Genomic DNA, 21,648 nt, shown 5'->3' with positions numbered 1-21,648 from the left:
CACTGGCATGTTGTTCCAAAACTTTCTTTCTTCAGTGGAACACAAAAGAAGAATTTCCATTACAATTTCACACTTACTGGGTTGAAAAAATGCAGTACTTTAGTACCAATAGATTATTACTGGTCTGAACCATATTTAGATTTTATTTAAATTATTGAACATTCTATTGAAAAGTATGTGTGGGGTAGGGCTGGGTTGACAATATTAATTAATCCATTTTAGTCAATTTTCATTTTGATGAACTGATAATGATTCTTAAATTCAAATTCAAAATTACATATTCATTATATTTTTACTTAACCTGTTAGTGATGCATTAAATAAAAAAAATACAAATTTTGCTGAAATGATTTAGCAAAAGTGGCACCATTTTCTGAGAATGACCAACATACTGTATACCCAACCCACACATAATTATATGATGAAACCACTGAAATGAGGAGAGCAGGCAGTACTGTACCACAGGCTGATTGCACAGATATCGGCAAAGCTCTCCTATGTACTGAAATATGGTGACGTTGTGTTTCCTGCAGTCATTCCAGAACTGAGAGGCTGAAAACTTCTTCTTTAGGACACAGGTGGCACCTAAATGACAAAAGCGCAGAGACAGATATGAAACTAAACATGCTTTGCAATTAAGTTCAACTATTCAGTCTGATGTAATGAATAAGGCTGTTTTTTTAAATGAACATTACACAAGCATGTTTAATTAATAAATAAAAGAATTAAGGAATGGCCAAACAAAGTCACATAACCTTTGTCATTTATCCCAGGTCAAAAGAAAGCATTTCCATGATCATCTAAGGTAAAATGTAACCAAACAGAGTACACTGACTTTAAAAGTATCTGTATTAAGCAATAGCGCATGTACACTTGAATCAGACTGATCAATGGTCTCTAGCAATGGGGTCTGTGTTTGGGCGGTTGGTTTTGCAAACATTTTGCAATCGCTCAAATATAAGCTAGGAAAGTGGTCTATATGGCACAACTCTTTAAATCCAGCACACACTGTTATAATATTTGCTGTCTTTACTTTGCAACAGAAACACATTTTAAATGCCTGTTCACACCAAAAACAATAACTATAAAGATAAATATAACGACAACTATATTAGTGTCCACACTAATGCACAATATCATTCTGTTTATTATAAGCGTGCTGCAGTTGTCGTCTGCCATGGTCGAGCTCTTTAAAGCAGGGCTGATTCTGATTGGCTGTCAATGTTTCTGTCGTTTATCAGCTCATTCTGAAAGATCATTCTGAAAGTGACTGCAATGATATCATTTTTCAGTGCTGTTATAAACATAGTTGTGGTGTGGACTCTGCTGTTTATATTTACTGTAGAACAATTTTTAGAACTATATCTTGATCATTATTTTTATAGTTATCATTCTTGGTGTGAACGGGCCTTAAGGCTCAAAAAGCTGTATTAGTTGCCTTGATTATTGTAATTATTTTCAGTACTAATTGTATTGCATACTATAAGCTACTAAATTGTAATTATTTTGGTGAGAAGTCTATTAAAAACATAAATTCAAAGTGGAGTAAAAGAATCTTAAAGGGATAGTTTTAACCTAAAATCAACATTCTATCATCATTTATAGAGGAAAAAGAAGATACAGGAACATGTGATGAATGTTGGTGTCCAAACAACATTGGACTTTCATTGTATTGACAACAACAATGAGACATAGAGCTGCAAGATTCAGGAAAAATTGAGAATCACGATTTGTTTTTGTTTTGTTTTTTAAAACAGAGATCACCATTCTCCCACGAATCTGAACAGACAACTCAGCAAAATAACATAATTTACTAGAGGTTCTAACAAAATGTTAATTGTTGCAATCTATTTAAAAAAATATCTAATTCATTTGAATTAATTATTTGAATGGTGGGTGAATAAATGAATGAATGAATGAATTTATGAATTAATTAATTAATGAATCATAAAAACTTCACTTGTTTCATTACTGGATGAATCAGTGTTTTTGATCAAATCTCTTGAATGAATGATTCAATGACAAATACATTTTTAACAGGCACCCTTTCGCCTCCTACTGGTGGCTTGCTACAGTCTTTATTTTAAGCGCCAAGTTACTTTGAAAAAATGATTTATTCTATTTGGCTTCCTTAGACGTCAGTTTTTATATTTGAAATATAAACTTTTATCCCAGTACTTCTGTTATAATTTAAATGTTTGTAACACAGAAATAATGATAATGTGTGGTTGAAAAGGCTGTTTGTGAATCTGTTTCATACCTATGACAACTGCTCTCTCTGGACCAACGGCAGAGCCAACGCAGATCTGAATGTTCGATGTGATTGTACTTGACAATGGTTTAATAGCCATAGCCGAATCATTGTCATTTAGGAATAAGATCATGTGGGTGTTTGAATCAAGATCACGATCTTTTAACGATTAATCTACTGAGACATTTTTCTAAATATCTTCTTTCATTTTCCACATTACAAAGAAATGCATACAGGTTTGGAATGATAGAAGGGTGAGTTAAAGATGACAGAATTTTAATTTTGGGATGACCCTCGAAGAGCAAGTCATAAACATTCTTTCACCCAATCTGAGTGTTTGGATTAGATGAAAAGGATGTCACTAATTACCACAAGAAAACATCAACATTTGCGATGACCTATAGGCTGTTGATTAAAAGGTTTAATCAAGAGAATTACCCAATTCAATGGTGCCTCCAATGCCTACAAGCGAGGCAGCACTATGATACAGGGGAAGCGGCGTGTAGATGACATCACTTCCTGTGCCGCCGTATGCCCAAAACCCACCTGCTGCCTTCAGGGACTGCAAATGTGTGATGACTGCAGCTTTGGGCAGCCCTGCAACAGTCAAAACACTATGACAATCCAGAAGAATCTGGTTCCTACAGGCAGAACATACAGTAAAATACATAAAGTAAACATAATTCATGCTCTAAAAAGATGGTTCTTTACAAGTCAGTGGTCTCAGTCTTAGTCTCTATACAGGGTTCTGCTATTGTTACAAACTGAAGAACCCTAATCTGGTACTGTTTAGAACCATTTTTCTTATGAGTGCATAAATGCTTTGAGAATAACAGATGAGATTTTACATTAGGTCTCATTAAAGCTGAGTAGGGGTGGTATGTCTTCCTGTTCGGAAATAGCCAATCACATTTAAACTCTTCCTGAAAAGTAATTATAATCATCAGGTCATCATTTAGTTAATGCCGATTAACCCTGAATTAAATTCAGTTGTTTCTGTAGGATTTTCTTATTCAAAAATACTGGCTGCTGTATTAAAAGCAAAAGGAGTTTCAACCTAGTATCATTTGAGGGGTGTGTCAAGACTTTTATTTTTCTTTGTCTTCCATTATAAGCTTTTATTTGTTTGTTTCTATTTGCCTTCTGTGAACAACAAGGCCCACCTCCTTCGAATTGATTGAGGCAGAGCAGGCTCCAAAATTAAATTTTTAAAACTTTTCATCCTAACAACAAACAGAGCAGCAGAATATTAGTAACAGGCTCATACTTGCGAGTCCCCTAAGGAGTCTGGCAGCTGCATTTTGCACCAGCTATAATTGGGAGACGGAAGACTGAGAGCATCATAGTAAAGAGAGTTGCAATAATCTAAACGAAATGTTATAAAAGCGTGAATCACAGTTTGAAAGTTACTCTGGGATAAAAGGTTTTACTTTGGAGAGAAGGTGAAGGTGATAGAAGCACGAATTTACAACAGTACTGATCTGTTTATCAAATTTTAGGTTGTGATCAAACAGAACACCCAAGTTTCTAGTGCAGTGTGTTTCATTTGGGGCAAGACAACCAAGGTCAAGGTCAACAACACAGTTCTCCTTAGGCCCGAATGTAATTATTTCAGTTTTATTTTCATTTAGGTTTAAAACATTACTTGAAAGCCAAAGCTTGAGTTCTTTTAATCAGCATTTTTATCATTATGTTTTATGGGAAGATAGATCTAAGTATCATCACTGTATTGGTAAAAAGACACTCCGTACTTATTAAAAATGGAAGCCAAATGGAGCATATACAGGGAAAACAACACCGGCCCAAGGATTGATCCCTGCAGGACTCCACAATTAAAGCCCGGGACACTCTGATTGGCTGTTCAGTTTAGTGAACGAGTCGAAGCACGAAAATAATAGCAAAGCAGTGAGCAAACAAGTCAAGGCGGTACAGACAGAAGGCTGTTCTAATTTTACGTCATGTACCTGAGTGTTCCTGTGTGAATGTTTAATATTAACGTAAGCCGAGTGGAATATAGAAAATGATCAGCATGAATGATATTCAAAACGTTAAGCATGCGCCGCTTTGTTTACGGTTTGTGTATCTGCAGCCTACAGACAGCGGTGTCCTTACACGTCGGCATCGGTTTGGTGTAGGGACGCCTTGCGTCGCCTGCATCAGGGCAAAAAAACTGCATGTGAATATACAGAGAGAACTATAGCCGACTGTCAGCCAGCACGCACATTCTGCGCCTGCGTGTAAGGAGACCGCTGTCTATTTTTTCATATATAAATTCGTAATTAAGAAAAGGAGACCAGCACTGCAGGCTGCAGATACACAAACCGTAATCTATAGGACTAAAGTCATAGATTTCCCAGTCACTAGGGGAAAATATGTAAACGATCGACCGGCCAGGGATCAGAATCGGCTGATTTGCAGCTTGATCGGCCCGGATCGGTGACCGGCCGGTCAGTCTCACATTCAGTTCCAAGCCGATCCATTTTGTTGCCAGCAGCACATGCCATAACATCAGCTGCACGTTCTCGCTCTCTTCTCTCTGACGGTGAAGTGACACAGACCCACTTCCTCTCGCTCATTGCGAGCTCACACCAAAAGCACGCAAACCACTTATCTATATAAGCGTAGCGCACACAAGCGGCTTCTCACTCTCAACTCTTTCAGCTCTATGATTTCTGTGATGCAGAAAACACAGACAGAATCCAGTCATAAAATCGAAATGTACTATATAATGCAGAATATCACGGAATTTGTCAAATTTTGGATGAATCAATTAAAAGTAGGTCAGTGCACTTAAATCACATCGCTATATGAACTAGTGTCTGTGAATAATAAACTGCAAGAAGACTATTTAAATATGAATCCTACATGTTCTGCGTGTCTCTGTGTGAATAAATGGCGCAGACACGCAAATAAGTTTTACACACACACTGAAGCACGCGTGATGCTCGCGATGTTACTATATGACAACATGAACAACTTCATCTCCAGAGCTGCTCGGAGAGTCTCTTCATGAGCACTTCACCATTTAATTTGAGAAAAACTGTTGTCGTATCACATATACACAGAAACACACAGCAACCCGTCATAATAAAGGTTTGATAACTTGTGACAGAAATGTATTAGGCTATAAAATTGCATAGGCCTAATACTATTGTATTATTATTGTACAGTATAAAATATTTGTCTTGATGTAATACTACTAATAATAATAACAATACAATAATTATTAAAACTTTATTTTTAAAGGAATAATCACACAATTTTTCTTCCGTTTTTTTATTTTAACAGTAAACCTGTGTTGTGCAGTACCTTGTTTGCCAAAAAAATAAAAGGGTTTATTTAAATTTTATTTGATTAAAAATAAATTCATGTTTAATGCTTTCATTTAATTACCAGAAAAACTAAAATACATAACACCGAATTTATGGGGGAAAAAATCATAGGGCCCTATATTTATAAACAAATTAATAAATTAAGTTATTTTTATTAATTAATTTTTTCTTATTTTAATACTGTCTTTTTACTTGTTTTTGTTTTTTTTTTATAAAATTTTGCATTGCAGAAAAGTAGGGGTTTTTTTTTGTAAATGCTGTCAATTATAGTTGTTTGAAAGAGAATCAGAATCAAAAATCGGTATCGGCAGGTCACACTTGCAAAAAATCGGAAATCGGAATCGGCCAAGAAAATTGCAATCGGCGCATCTCTAGTAATTAGGAATATTGGATATTTTATTGTGTACACTCGGTTGCATTATGTTTACATTTACATTGATTTTGTTGTCATCTAATGCTCTAATGCTGTCATCTAATGCTAAAGTCAATCTTTAAAAACACTATTAATAATTTAATAACAACAATAATTATAATTTAAAAACACTGTTAATCTCTCACAACTCTCAAAATAAATATATATTTTTCATTTTGTACATGTATAATGTTATGGCTAAATTCACTTAGCATTTAAAATGACTGATTTTCATTTGATTTATTATTTATTTATTTAGACATAACAGTGTAGGGTTCTACTATCGGCTATTTATTGGCCATAACATGAAAATATTTAACAGCTTATCAGTTTTGGCCAGAATTGTAGTATTAAGCAAACTATTAATTATTAGAGATTTGAGAGAATATACAGTACAAAAATCCATCAGTTTCAAAGGAAACTTTTTTTAAAGCTGTTTGAGGTACCATTGTAATAATAATAATATTAAAATATAATAACACTTTAATAATAATAAAATTAAAATAACACTATGTAACTGGAGAGGCTTGGCCTTAGACTGCTATAACCCCGGGGCCACCCTCAACCCTCCACCAGTAATCAAACACTGAACCTGTTCATCAGGGTCTTTGGGTTCTCCTGAAAAACAGGGTTGTAGAAAGGAAATGTCCTGACACACTGGAATCCACTGAGATGAACAGAAACTTATCACATACCAGTTGTGCCTGAAGTGAAGATGTAGAGCGTGGGGGTTTTAAGACAGGCGACAGAGCGACGCTCAGCTGGGATTGGCTCCTGTGAAGCTTTCTCAATCTTATCCAGCAGGCTGTGGACGTCAGGATGAGAGCTCGCTCGATTCATACACCAAACTGTGATACTGTCCCCCTGGAGACTAGGAAGAATGTCCTCTAAAGTATCTAGAAGATCTAAAAGAACAATCGTAATCAGTATTATACATGATATGATACACTATTATAAATGATTTAAACACTTACCTATTTATAGATAATGTTTTACCTTTATTGTTTCACTTTATACATTGTATTATACATACCTTTAAATTGTATTATAAAACATAATTAACACCCAGTTCCATGTGGTAGAAAGCATATACCATGGATAAATTTGCAAAACATCTTATTACTATGGTTATAATTACTTATGAAAAATATAATACATTAAAATGTGAATATTTTAACACATTTTAAACAGAATGTTTATAATGGACAGCTCGAGCAAAGCCTACTCAAACAAAACAGCCCAGCACCTGTAGACAGATAATCTGTCAGTATAATAAATCATAGATTAAAGGGTCAAAGGTCAACCTGGGGTTGTCAATCTGTCAGTCATCTGGAGTGGGTGACATTCATTCTTTTCGCAATTCGCTTAATAGTTATTGTTTGTGAGTATGTTTTAAGTTTTTTTTTTTTTTTTGGATAATCCGCTTATGTCTTTATTTACCAATTTACATTTATACATTAGGTAAAAACAAAGACGTAAAAACAACCTGTTTTATGCCTAGTAATAACATGGTATTTCGTCTGTTTTAACTGAGATCTAGCTATTTCGTTCTTTTACAGAATTAACACATTTTAAATCATATTTGTGTAGTTGTAAACTTTCTTCCTGTCAAATTAGTTTAACGTTACCTGCTCCGACCACCAGTAGTTTGGCCCCACAGCAGTTAAAACAGTGCAGCAGCGATCTGGGTTTGATGTTCGTGTTGAGAAACGCCACGGCACAGCCCAGTTTACAGAACCCGAACCAGACCGCGATGAAATCGGGCTCGTTGCTCATGAGGAGCGCGACCGTGTCTCCTTTATTTACCTTGTCTTGAAACACGCACGCGACTCTGTTGCTGCGCTCCTCGAGCTCTCCATAGGTGTACGTCACTCCTTCATAAATCACAAAGGGTTTTTCAGGAATCCGCTTGGCTTGTTGAACAAACCTGTCTATGACCGTCACGATCTTTGAGGTTCTTTTGTAGATTTCCAGACGCGCTCCATATCGTATGACTTTCATTAAATACAGGGCGTCTTTCCAGAAGTATGGAAAACACAAGCGCTGAGCGAGATGCGCGGAGAGGATTCCTGTCAGCAGAGCCGCGATCCATGACAACATCTCTGACAAATAAACCGAACACGCACAGACTCGGTTAAAGCTGTCTAACCGTTAACATTGTTAAACTAGTTCAGGTTGGGTTGTTTAATGGATGTTATAAAACGCAGCACACCACTGTCCTTCTAATTTATGCAACGTTCAGTGTGTCACGTGACTGTTGTTGTACAACCGCCGTCGTTGGTGGGCGTGTCGTCGGGGCCACGCGCTCGGCCCTGATTATCAAGCTTACAGTCTATCATAGGACCTACCATAGTAACAGGGCGTGGCGCATAGTTTAGTAGTGTCACGCCCATAAGAGCGAGTGCTCGGATGTTTGTTTACCCGCTGACTGTACTTCATTCAGTATTGTGGAATGTGTGCGCTCAATACAGAGGCAGAGCATGACATAGAGCCAACCTTAAACACATGACTTTTGTTAGTTAATGTAGACTGCTAAGTGTGTGAAGTCACATTTGTCACATCTCATACACAGCATGCAAAGTTCATAAAAAAAAAAACAGTAGCCTTTTTTGAGCATAGGCATAGCAGTTTATCTTAGATCTTCACATTTTATTCATGTTTCTGTTTGTTACGGGACTCTTTACATTTGCATTTAATGTTTGACTTAAGTAAGATTCTGGCTAACCCCTCTGTAAAAAATTGAGTAAAATATTAATGTCCTGCTCAATAGGCCTACTTGATCAGCTCTTTCGTGGACACAGTCCAAATGACAGTTTTCTGAGTGCGTTTATTCTTTGTTTCAGACAGTCTGTGTGTTACTTTGGACAGTCCTTTATGAAAGGCATTTTGTTCGCATCCAAATAGGTTTTGTGTTACACTGGCCCAAAAAACTGCAGATTGTTACCATGCAAATGGAAGTGTGATGCTGTGCATTCAACAGTTAGCCTACCCTGTTCTTTGATTCACTCAAAAGAAGAAGAGGAAACACTTCTCTGTGGAAGTCATCGCAGAGCTATAGGCTATCAGTTGTAAATTTAGGTTTACTAAACTGTAAGAGATCTAAAACAGGAAAACAGTCATTCTTGTACTGCCCACTTCAAACATCATAACCAAACTATGCATAATTCATTTTAAGATTTATTTTAAGTCACACACTGACGAGGAAGCATCTGGAAAACGTGTATTTGAAATCGTTCAAAATGGAGTTCCTCATGAAGTTTAGCGCCATCATGTGGGTGTCTTCATTATCTCTGCATTGTTTTCGCTGTTGTTCTAACAGAAAAATAACCTACATGTGTTAAGTGTTATTAAACCCAAAAGAAAAGCCAACTGTTGTTTTTGTTTTTCATAGGGCGATTTTATACTGAAACCCTGATCCACAAGACAACCAAAAGTTTGGAATAATTTTTTACCCTCTGTTTCACAGATGAGGCTTAAGCTAGTCCCAGACTAAAAAGCATGTTTGAGCTGTTTTAACTAAAAGCAACTTGCACTGATATATCTTAAAATATGTCAGTGCCATTGTTTTGTCTCTAATGTTTTTTTCTTTCTTTTTTCCCCTTCTAAGGCACATTTTTAAAAAAAGCTACTTAAATGTCTGTAAAACCGGGTCCTAATGTGAAACTGGGTCCTAATCAAAAATACAGTGAAAACAGTAATATTATGAAATATTATTACATAAAAGAACTGTTTTCTATGTAAATACATAGTAAACTGTAATTTATTCCTGTGATCAAAGCTTATTTTTCAGCATCATTACTCCATAAGACTCTGAAGACTGGAATAATGACAGCAGAGAAAAAAAATACATTGTAAATAATATTTTACAATACTGTTTTACTGTATTTTAAATTAAATAGATGCAGCCATAAGAGACTTAGGCCTATTTCAAAAACATTAACCCCCGGTTTCACAGACAAGGCTTAAGCTAGTCTCAGACTAAAATGCATGTTTGAGCTGTTTTAACTGAAAGCAACTTGCACTGATACATCTTAAAATATGTCAGTGCCATTGTTTTGTCTCTAATGTTTTTTCCTTTCTTTTTTCCCCTTCTAAGGCACATTTAAAAAAAAGCTACTTAAATGTCTGTAAAACCGGGTCCTAATGTGAAACTGGGTCCTAATCAAAAATACAGTGAAAACAGTAATATTATGAAATATTATTACATAAAAGAACTGTTTTCTATGTGAATATAGTGAACATAGTAAACTGTAATTTTTTCCTGTGATCAAAGCTTATTTTTCAGCATCATTACTCCATAAGCAACTTGCACTGACATATCTTAAAATATGTCAGTGCCATTGTTTTGTCTCAAGATGCACACCAGTAATGTTTCTTTTTAGGGTACATTTATAAAAGCTACTTAAATGTCTTAACTGAACTAAGGCCTAATCCTGGCTTAGTCAGTTAGTCTAAGCCCTGTCTGTGAAACCGGGCTTAAAAATCATAATTATTCCAGACTTGTTTTGATTGGTGGTGCAATTGTACAAATTTGTCAACTTATAATAAAATGAGCACAAAGTGTTACTTATTTAATAAATATGACTTGTGTCTGGTCAGTAAAACATTGACAATGCACTTAGGGTTTATAAACAAAAATTATTGTTTGTACATATTGCCATACTTTTCTAATCATATAAGACAAACAACTTGGCATGTTTTATATTAACGAGTGTATCGTGGTTATGATGTGAGAAAGCACTGCAGAGTTACTGTTTTTACTTTTTATCATGACATTATCATTACATTTTAACATTAACCTAGAGTTATTTTTATATATATTAATAAATATTTGCATCCATCATAAAAAGAAAGTAAATTATGTGTGTCGGTAGAATTGCAGTCTCACAACCTAGTGAGATGCCTACCTGGAAAGCACTTTTGGGCATACATAGACAGGTTGTTAGATTATGAGAGGTTTGAACTTAAACCAAACTTTCTAAGCTTCCTGGGGATATATGTAAATATTTGTTTCAGTATGATGGTGTGAAGTGGGAGAGAACCGAATTTCTTGCTCCCCGTGCTCGCTGGGCGTAGTGTATGTTTTTGTTTCATGATAACGAATATAATGAATGGTTCAATGAGACTGAGGTTGAAAACCCAGTCTTGCGCATGCGCAGTACTGTCTGAGGGTATTTAAATATGGGGTGAAGATTCCAGCAGCTCAACACAAACGGTTCTCATCACTGTGTGAGTTACATACCAACACATCATGATGAGCTGGGCCGTTAGCACTGTGGCTGTCGGGATTGTCACTCTTTTGGTTATTCAGAGGAAGTTTTACCCTTACTTTTGGAATGACTTGATGTATTACGTGAAAGTTCGGCGCGTGGGGAGAGCGATGATGGCGAGGATGAAGCGCGGAGTTGTCACATATCTCCAGTGTTTTGAGCTTCAAGCCAAAAATATCCCTCAGAAAACTTTTATTGTGTTCGAAGATCAGATTCTCACCTATAGAGACGTGGATGTGCGGAGCAACAGATTCGCGAACGTGTTGAAATCTCACTGTGGTCTGAAACATGGTGATATTGTTGCGCTTCTGATGAATAATGAGGCGGATTTCATCTGCGTTTGGTTCGGACTCTGTAAGCTGGGATGTGAGGTCGCGTTTCTCAACTTTAACATCAAATCTCAGTCTTTGCAGCACTGTTTGCACAGCTGTGGTGCTACAGCGCTCGTCATTGGCTCAGGTAAGCGTCACAATTAAGCCCGACAACAACGCGACGTTCAGGTATAATCACGAGATATATTATTATCACGCTATATAACTGCAATATAAAATATATACTCTGTTAGTACATTAAAAAGATCGAGAGACTTCCCCAAGTCGCTGCCCTAATTCGTTGGCCAACTTCCCATTAAGTCAAAGTGAACATGAACATGTTTCATCTTGTGAGAATGTGTGGTGTAGAAGCACAAAATGTCTTCACTACAGCTTTTATGTCATGCGTAAAAAAAGAGTAGTGGTTGTTTTGGTTGCTTATTTTGTAGTGTATGATTTGAAAACAATTCACAAACAACAAGAAAAGTTTGTCAAAAGAAACTGTTGTTGTTGTTGTTGACCAAGCCTGGTCTGGCTGAACATTGTTACAAAACAAATCAAACCCAAACAAACAACCAAAATGAAGGCTATTTAGGCTGATATTGTTTAAATAAATATTTTGTCAGTTTCAAGAGAGATTTGATATTTGAAAATTAGGCTAAATTATTCTGGGTAGTTGCTAGGGTACTTTTTGGCAGTTATTAGAAGGGCAGACAAAATTCATGAATTCATTAACATTCTGGGACCGACTTGGTACATTCTATTATTCCAACAAGTGTAATGCCACTGCAAGCACCACTCACATTTTCTTCAGGAAATGTATATTCTAGTTATTATTATTATTATTATTATTATTATTATTGGATATATTATTTGATTTTTGTTGGTAATTAGTGAGAATATGAGAACACAATTTAAAAAATGAAATAAATAAATATTGGCATAGTCTGATCACAAAAGATGCAGCAACCAAGACACTTTTATAAGAGCTTCATTACATTTTTACGTAGCAGATCAAAAATGTTCTTTACTCAGAATTGTTGGCAATTTTATTGTGAAAAAATGTTACGTTTTTTTTTTATATTACCATATTAACAGCATTATATGTACTTATGTACATATAACATCTGTAGTCGTGCTTTTTGATTATTTGAAATATAAATACTCCTTACTTCTTCCATGCTTGTAGACTTGATGAAGTCTCTGGACGAGGTGCTGCTGACACTGACAGACGCTGGAATTGATGTTTGGGTGGCAGCAGAGAGCTCCACACAGAAGAATGTCAGGACGTTGCTGGACAAGCTGGAATCGGCTTCTCCAGAAAAGCCTGTGGTTGATGCCCCTCAGCCAAACCTCATGTCCAACTTCTTGTTTATCTTCACATCTGGCACTACAGGTACAGTACATACAGGTTTATCATTTCTTAACTCTAACATTTCAGGATGGTGATTATCAAAAGAACCAAAGGTATTCAATCAGAAATCAAGAAAAAAATACTTCAGACCCATCATTGTTAATGAAGGAACAGCCATTTCTACCGGACCAGTCATGTGGCAATAAATATTCTTTTCTATTCTATTCTATTCTATTCTGAGGTGTGGAGTGCTTCATTCTGAGCACATATGGAGTAGGTCATAATGTACACTACACATCTGTTGAAACATGGGAATCTCTAACGGTTACAGTCTTTATTGTGCTACAGGCTGTTCTGTTGTACTGACGGTCTCCAACTTTTTCTTTCGTTCTCAGGACTGCCAAAAGCTGCTCGAATTAGTCACATCAAAGCTGTGATGTGTATGGCTTTCCTCCGTTTGTGTGGTGCTTGTGCCAGTGATAAAGTCTATTTGACGCTGCCGCTCTACCACATGTCTGCATCGCTGCTCGGCATTGGCGGCTGCATTGACCTCGGTATGATCATTCCAACACAATGATGTGACAAATCACAACTGCCACAGAATAATTTGCTGTTTTTCTACACATTATATGTGATGTCTTAAAGGCTTACATGTAAATATTGTAAGTGACCTGTAAGAAAGGCGTTTACAAACATGAAAAGTTCTAGATGTCGTTAATTCAAAACAAAGGCGTAGCTTGATGACGCCTTGATTTCGCAGAATCATGGGAGGTGTTGTCTTCATGTCTACAGGCGGTGGAAAATAATCCAACAGGGCTCGGGAAGAAATCATATTAATGGATGAGCTAATGTATTAAAGATTTATTGACATTACTGTAGTATGAAGCAGGGTGTGGCTGAAAGCCATTGGAGTGGAACGAGGCCGCTGGAGCGATTAGTAAAGAGAGACGAGCGCGACACACAGCTCGAGAGCAGTGGAACTTTTATTATGCTGCAGACGAGCCCTTCCACTTCTTCTGGTCAAGCATATGTGGGGTAACGCAGCACTGTTTTATCATATTAGATACATTTGTGCGCTTAAAGTTGTTATAATGCTACTCTGTGCGTTCACTCGGCAGCAACTATGAGATACTTGTTGCACACTGCAGTAAGCTAGATCGATATTAGGCATGGTAAAACATGGTACTCGCGGTAAATCAAGAAAACAAGATTTAAACAATAAGACTAACCGGGTTGAGCTATATAACAGTGACTGGTTTTCTGTCGATGAATGTATCCAAACAGTTGCTCACCTGTCTAATAAAACATAATATATTAAAGCGTCTTTGGTGTTTCCATGGTTTCTACAAGATAAAACCGGAAATCGTAGGTAACGCGGGTATGATGTCACTGATAGGTGACATGCTTATTTCTCAGGATTTAAACATTCTTGGAAACATTTGGGATAATATAAGTACACAAGTCAACAAAATATATAACATTGTTCTAGTGGATTTTGGATATTTTATTCTAAATATCATACATATTGTGTCTTTAATCTAGGAAAAGTGTAATCATAATCCTAATATGGAGCATTGGATTTTAGGGGCTACATGTGTTTTGAAGAGGAAGTTCTCTGCCAGCCAGTTTTGGAAGGACTGTCTGAAGTATGATATTACTGTGTTTCAGTATATTGGAGAACTCTGTCGATATTTGGTCAATCAACCAAAGGTTTGTACTACATTCTAAAATATGTACTATATTTTTAGGGGTTTTGTTTCTAGTTGACATTGTTTTGTCAAAGGTTAGATTTCATTGTGTTAGTACTCTGTTGATGTAGATGACATAGTTTAAGATTTTGCTGTATTTGATTGTTTACAGACTGCAGAGGATGTGGCTCATAATGTTCGCCTCGCTGCAGGAAGTGGTCTTAGAGCTGATGTTTGGAAGGAGTTTGTCAGACGTTTTGGAAAAATCCAAATTCGTGAAGCTTATGGTTTAACGGAGGCCAGTATTGGCTTCGTTAATTACACCAATGAAATTGGACCAATTGGACGAGCAAGTTATTTTAATAAGGTCTGTTTTGTTTTAGATTTGAGGTTTATTAATGCAACTTTCCAATAACATTGAGTTTCAATGTGTAATGAATGAGGTTCAAAGATGAATTGCAGTTCACTCAGAAATGTGAATGTACTTTTTGATGTAATGTAGATCTTTTCTCTGATTTATTTCAGCTCAGTCTACCTTTTGAATTTTTAAAATGTGATCCACAAACATATGAGCCCATACGGACAGACACAGGACACTGCATTAAAGTGAGTAAAGGTGAGATCTTTATATATATATATTTTTTTTTTTTTAATTGTTAATATATATCACATTTTACGAGCAGACGGCTGGACCATATTTATTAGAATATTGCTACGTGACTTGGAAACGGATACTTAGAAACTGGATCAAGTCAGATTTCTGTTTTGTCTGGATAAGGAGCATGTTATCCTCAGGCCAGACTCATGTGGTTTCAGGGGAAGCAGGGTTACTGGTGGCACCAGTGATGTTCACCAACCCTTTCCTGGGCTACGCGGGTGATAAAGCCATGTCAGAAAGGAAGCTGCTGAGGGATGTCTTTAAGATGGGAGATGTGTATTTCAACACCGGTGATCTGATGCTTCAGGACCACAGAGACTTCGTCTACTTCAAAGACAGGATTGGAGACACATTCAGGTCTTTAATTCACTGTGTTTTCCCTCATGCTTGCAAATTTGACTTTATTGTGGGGAATCTTTGCATTCTATTTAATTTTGGCTTTTAGCTCCAAGAGGTCACCAGTCATAATGACATCTTTGATAGGACTCTTTATGAACAGGAGCAGTTTCATGGTGTTTTTAAACCCTTCAGGGATCTGGCAGAGGGTCTGGCCAAGACTAACTTGGTGGGACTTCTGAAGAATCTACCCAAAAGCACAACCTTCATGCAATAAAATTACAAACACAGGGCATTTCCTGTCCGGCACATTCTTGGAATTTCCTGTCTTACATTAACTGAACCCTCAGAGAGAAACTTTTGTCACACGCATATACACAACTTATGTAGACTTTACATTTGCATCTATTCTTTTAACAAATGCTTTTGCCCTGATGAGAAACATCACAATCCATTTGTCATAAGAGCCAACCAGAGCTACGGCTGAGCCACCCCCACAAATTCTATCCCCTAACAGTTTTCTTTGAGTTAGTGTATAACTTTTAACAATATATCGTGTCACAATATATCGCAATACAAAAATGCTACAATATGTATCGTGGATAGTGACAATATGTATTGTGTGCAGATCACCCAAAATGAAAATTACAGAGTACTGTTAAACTACTATATATAATGTTGAATATAATGTATAATAATACAATGGGGGGATATTTGTGGGTCCTGATAATGACAAATGTCTTATCTTACCAGTAAAAAGTGGCATACACTATTTTAAATATATCTAGCCAGTGACATAGTGCAAGCATATTTGTCTAAAATAATTGTGTATTTTCAGCTTCAGAATCATGAATATTTTTATTCTGGTGTCACCATTGTCCTGTGCATTGGGTTACCAGCACCAAGTCCAAGCCTATTTATTTCCACCCCCAATGTAATACCAAATTTAGCATTTTAATCAACAGTACATTTTTTGTTAACCTTTTACCATATGTCTTGGAGTATCGCAATAAATATGTATCGTAAGTACAGTATCGTGATATATATCGAATCGTGTCATGAGGGTATCGTTACACCCCTAGTTGTTTCGGATATCATGTTTAACTGTACGCTGTAACGTGCTTGGAGGGATGCAAACTCATCAAGGCCGAAAAAAATGATAAAGATGCAACCTCCTCCTCCCTCCATTTTTGATGCCATAGAAAATTTGTGTTGTAAAACACCCCCATTAACCCCCTGACAGCTGTTCGACCCTCAGACAGTAGTTTTCAAACAACTCATGTAATATTGCTCACTTTTTTGTTAAGCAGTTTTGGAGGGATTTATGTTTTTTTTTTGTTTTTTTTTTGTATATAAAATGTGAACATTATATGTAAAATTCACTTTAAAGAAGATCTGCATTTTTTTTATTTATGAAGATAATTCATGGGAAATGTGCCATGCTTAAGTGGGAGAGTTCTGCCACCTAATGGAAAACAAACACTCTAAAAATGAAAATGACATTGCCACTATAACCAGTAGATGGCTGCGGAGGATCAATCATTGGCTTGTCATTTCCACTCCCTAATATAGTTCTTTTCATATGTTTTGCTTTTGGATTTATATTTAGTCATTTTATAAAATCACTATTATAACATTGTTTTGTACTGAAGTAGGGGTGCACGATTTATCGCACGATTAGAAAAATAAAATCGAAATCGCACTTAAACGTGATTCTTTTTTTAAAATGTGCAGCTTGTCAGTGATCTATGAATCCAAATGCTAATCCATCTGAAAGCACTGCGAGTTTGAGTCGCTTATTATGTACATTTGAAAAAGCAACACGCGTCAAACAAACATCTTTCCAGACATGAGAAGCATTTATTAACATCTTGTCCAACAAAAGACAACATTTAATAACATGTTTTTACTCCAAACTCACTTCATAACGACAGTTGAGCATCCTTCTGTGAGATGATGTGATTTCTTGCACAGAATAAGGCAGTCATGTGTTTATTAGTCATGTTTAAATAGTCTAAAGCGTTTCAATCATCTGTTTATTCAGCTACAGCGATAGTATGATGCACATAGGGATTTCCTGGAATGACGTGTGTTACTACTGATCACAGAGCCGTACAGCTCTGACAAGCTGCGCATAAAATAATCGTAGCCTTTGCCAAATCGTGTGCGGTTTAATTGCGATTAATCGTGCAGACCTATACTGAAGTATGAAGTAGCAAGAGTTTCCAAAAACTCATCATATCAATATGAATCACACATGACTATTTTGAATTCAAAGCAGTGATTTTTGGTGAAAGGTGACTAGTTTGCATCCCTGTTAACAATCTCCTCAGTTTTTCTCGATTATAAATGGAAAGCCCATTCACAAACATACAAAGTCGTCACGTTTTTATTTTTTGAGTGACAGAGACTCGGAAATTAACTGATATTAACGTTAATTACTTTGCCCTCTAAGGCAACAACGTTAAATGTTGATTTGACTTCATGATTTACAATGAAAAAAAATTGTCTGATTGGCTGTCAATTTTTTTTTTTTTTTTTTGTCATTCATCATGTAAGGGTGGACCTCCTACAGTGTTTCAGGCTGTAGGATTGCCGAGCGACTAAAGAAACGTTATCAGCGAGATGGCATAAAACTGTACATTTCTTGTCTATTACCACCCACTGCAACTTATACCAACGACAGAAATATGCGCAGTTACAATAGCAAAATATGTGGGAGAGCGTTGCTATAGTGTGACAATATTGTATTGCAATAGGGAGCACATTAATGTTAATACTAAAAATCAAAACTAGTTAGCACATCATTTGTAATTGAAAGGGTTTAATGACAATATCTGATTATGGTTACACTTAAAATAATTACAAAAGAGATGTATGAGATGATAAAATCATATACCATTAATCGTACCCAGCATGTATGTAAAAAGTTACCTGAGAGATGGAGAGATGGAGAGGAAGAGAGAGAGAGAGAGTGAGAGAGAGAGAGAGAGGGGGCCCAAAAAGAGAGGCAGAGAATAAAAAGAGAGAGAGCAACAGTTACAATCTTCTTTTATCCCTTCCTTGACCATGTGATTGAAACCCAAATGTGAGGCATTCAAATTGACCATTCAGAAGATTAAAACTTCCCCCACTGTACTAAAGGTGTGACAATTCGTAGACCCCCAATGTACACACATCTGGGCCTACAGGCCTTGATCACTATCAACACATTTGTGCCTTCCAAATGGCCCTTATAGCAAAAGAGAGGGGGTTGAAACAGTAAAGCAAATGTTTTTGTTCATTTTAAAATATCTTTGGATATTTTCAACCTTACAATCAGCTGGAAAAAAAATAGTTCTGAAAGTGATTCCAACAATGTAGTTTCTGTGCCATTTTTGTTATAGTTGTGGTGTGGACTCTGCTATTCTTTTATATTTAAACTGATTTTTAGAACTTTAACTTTATCGTTATTGTCATAGTTATCGTCCTTGGTGTGAACAGGCCTTTAGTTTTCACATGACAAGAAAGGCCAAAATGGCTCTCTGTGTGTTATTTACACTCTGACCTCCTTAAGGCCGGGAGGACAGCGAGACCACATCATCAATCATGTTCTTTGTTGGTTTGTAGGTGGAAAGGAGAAAATGTCTCTACCACTGAGGTGTCTGAAGTGTTGGGCTGTCTGGACTTCCTGCTGGATGTCAGTGTGTATGGTGTCACTGTACCAGGTGATTTGAGTTGACTATATTCTCAGTGTCAGGTTTGTCTAATTTTTGCTGGAGTAAAGTAGTTGTTAGACAGTTTTACAGGGCTGTTCTTGTAGTTCTGTAGTGTAAATAAATGATGATTTGATTTGTATTTATCGAATAGTTTTTTTTGAATAATGAACTTAGACTTTATCACTAATTATATTTGAAAAGATTCCAGTGTTTCAAGTGAGAAGTATAGTGGTTTCATCTAACTGTGTTGTGTCACTGGAACTCGTGTGAGCGCTTCTTGTGTGAATGAATGCTGATGTTTTTGGCAGGATATGAGGGTCGTGCGGGAATGGCTGCTGTTGTGCTGAAGGATGGGCATGGATTGGATGGAGAGAAACTCTACGGTCATCTGCTCCACACTCTTCCTCCGTACGCATGGCCGTGGTTTCTAAGAGTTCAGGTATCTCTCTCTCTTTCTCTTTGCTGCTTTTTTTGCTGACCTGTGCTGTTTGTGTGAAACCTTTATGATCATTATATTTTCTCATCTGTGGTTGAAGCAGAAGTTGACATGTCAGGCCACTTAATCAAGTCAAATTTATTTATAAAGCGCTTTTCAATAGGCCTACACATTGTTTCAAAGCAGCTTTAATGAAAATCATGATGTTAATGTTTATAATATCTTAAGATCTTAAAGCATTATCATTGCATTTAGCAGATTAGAGCTGGGTGATAATATAGTTTACATTTTGCGATTTACAGGCAATCAAGTTGTTGAGATCTGCTATATAGTATACATCATCATATGTGAGTATACAGAGTTTTAAAAGTGTTACAGAGGCCCTGTTTCCACTTGGTATAATCATGAATCTCAAAGTCATCTGTGACCACTTCTGGTCAGAAAATGTATTTGGTGTTTTTATTATTATTATTATTATTATTATTATTATTATTATTTATTTTATTTTTTTAAGTTAATACACAGCTCAAGGTGGTAATGCACCCACTTAGCAGTGCAATAATTTTCAATAACTCAACTGTCTGAAGTCAGTTATACCACAGTTAGCATCTCATTACATTACATTTTCTACTGAACACATTTTTTAGGTTTTCATCTCTAAAATATTCTTATGCCACTGATTCAGCATCTTGCTTATAAAAATTTGAAAAAATTGAAAGCGTCTCTTATGATTTCCAAAGAATCAACTAGCAATGGACACTTAAACCATGTTAGAGTAATTTGTTTGTCATTTTACATTTACATTCTATGTAAAAAATCCCTATAGGATAAAAAATATTGGAAGAAATACTTCTGGAACCAGCAGTGCTGAAAAAGTGGACTGACGCTAATGTGCACTATACAGTATAAGAGCATTTTTAACAACAACATACATCAGCAAATCAAATATTGAGATGTCACAATTTAATTGGAGTTTATTCGTATAGTGCTCTTTACAGTAGCCATTGATCCAAATCCGTGTTGTAAAAACAGAATAGTGCAGCACTGGATTGTCTGGTGTATAATGTACTGCTAATGTTCCTAGATGAAACCGCACCCTGCATGTATGCTTTCGCACATTCATTCTGCCCACAGCGCCATTGCCTTGTCTTTATGTGCTTTTCCTGCTTTTGTCCTCGGCAGACTTCCTTAGACATGACGGATACGTTCAAGCAGCAGAAGGGAAGACTGGTACAGCAGGGCTTCAATCCACATGCAGTCCAGCAGCCGCTTTACTTCCTGGACACTTCACAGAAAACCTACACCCCCCTCACTGCACAAGTATATGACGACATTGTATCAGGCAAGAAGAGACTTTAGATGCATTGTGGGCAATGCAGTGACCCATGAAATGATGCGTTTTGGAATGCATCCACATCACTAGATGACATGTCCACTTTCTGCAGTTACTGGAAGTGGATTTACTAGTGTAAATCCACATATGTATTACAACAGTGAACATTTTATGAAATGTATGTGTGCTGGTGTGTTTTTAGTGTTCTAGTTAAGGTGTCTATTTGGTACTGAGCCCAAATATACTGTAAGGATTTTGTTAAGAAATCCTAACATCAATAAAGAAAACGAGCTAATACTATAATCAGAACGTTTTAACCACTTCACTTAACACACAACTGTTCACTCATCTTATTAAGATGCAAAAGCAAAGCACAGAAAGGGTTTTATATTAATTTATAATAATATAGCAGCAGCTTTACGAATATTATTTGCTCTTATTAATCATGTAAATGAACAAATAGGGATTTCTTTTTCTAATTTCTTGATCTAAAAATTGAGACTGATTCAAATATCCACTGCAGTATATACGTGAATGCTGACTGAGTATTTACATTTCAAACACATGGCT

At 36.4% G+C, this 21,648-nt stretch overlaps 2 protein-coding genes across 9 annotated transcripts in view; one reads left to right on the top strand and one right to left on the bottom strand.

Annotated features, from left to right (window-relative positions):
• Positions 1–8,245, bottom strand: part of slc27a6 (solute carrier family 27 member 6) — a 32,958-nt gene extending 24,713 nt beyond the window's left edge. Inside the window, exons 1-4 of the mRNA XM_051908958.1 lie at positions 7,623–8,245; positions 6,690–6,899; positions 2,689–2,847; positions 460–584 (exon numbers count right to left, since the gene is read on the bottom strand). Of these exons, the coding sequence (XP_051764918.1) occupies positions 460–584; positions 2,689–2,847; positions 6,690–6,899; positions 7,623–8,094 (966 nt within the window). The 5' untranslated portion in view covers positions 8,095–8,245. The remainder of the gene's footprint in view (positions 1–459; positions 585–2,688; positions 2,848–6,689; positions 6,900–7,622) is intronic.
• LOC127520633 (long-chain fatty acid transport protein 6) lies at positions 6,932–21,381 on the top strand. Of its 8 annotated transcripts, XM_051908950.1 has the most exons (11): positions 11,164–11,723; positions 12,765–12,971; positions 13,325–13,483; positions 14,515–14,639; positions 14,790–14,984; positions 15,143–15,233; positions 15,434–15,632; positions 19,221–19,318; positions 19,618–19,748; positions 20,048–20,092; positions 20,928–21,381. In XM_051908950.1, exons 1-10 carry the CDS (start codon positions 11,246–11,248, stop codon positions 20,075–20,077), a joined length of 1,713 nt encoding a protein of 570 aa, XP_051764910.1. In that variant the 5' UTR covers positions 11,164–11,245; the 3' UTR covers positions 20,078–20,092; positions 20,928–21,381. The 8 variants fall into 8 exon arrangements, with proteins under 8 accessions (XP_051764911.1, XP_051764910.1, XP_051764909.1 ...); XM_051908951.1 differs by lacking the exons at positions 11,164–11,723; positions 20,048–20,092 and adding an exon at positions 6,932–7,375; XM_051908949.1 differs by lacking the exon at positions 20,048–20,092 and having other exon boundaries at positions 11,166–11,723.
• The last annotated feature ends 267 nt before the right edge of the window (positions 21,382–21,648 follow it).

This window comes from Ctenopharyngodon idella, chromosome 10 (genome assembly GCF_019924925.1).
Source record: "Ctenopharyngodon idella isolate HZGC_01 chromosome 10, HZGC01, whole genome shotgun sequence".
In the NCBI taxonomy this organism is placed as follows: domain Eukaryota; kingdom Metazoa; phylum Chordata; class Actinopteri; order Cypriniformes; family Xenocyprididae; genus Ctenopharyngodon; species Ctenopharyngodon idella.
Note: the sequence above shows the minus strand (reverse complement) of the source record. Positions and strands in the feature narration are given on the sequence as shown.

What these genes read in the sequence shown, in the direction of transcription:
- LOC127520633 (XM_051908949.1), top strand. Translation starts at nt 11,246, where the DNA reads ATGATGAGCTGGGCCGTTAGCACTGTGGCTGTCGGGATTGTCACTCTT. An exon ending in GTATGGTGTCACTGTACCAG is followed by an intron (nt 19,319 to 19,617) that starts GTGATTTGAGTT and finishes TGTTTTTGGCAG; the next exon opens with GATATGAGGGTCGTGCGGGA. An exon ending in CGTGGTTTCTAAGAGTTCAG is followed by an intron (nt 19,749 to 20,927) that starts GTATCTCTCTCT and finishes TGTCCTCGGCAG; the next exon opens with ACTTCCTTAGACATGACGGA.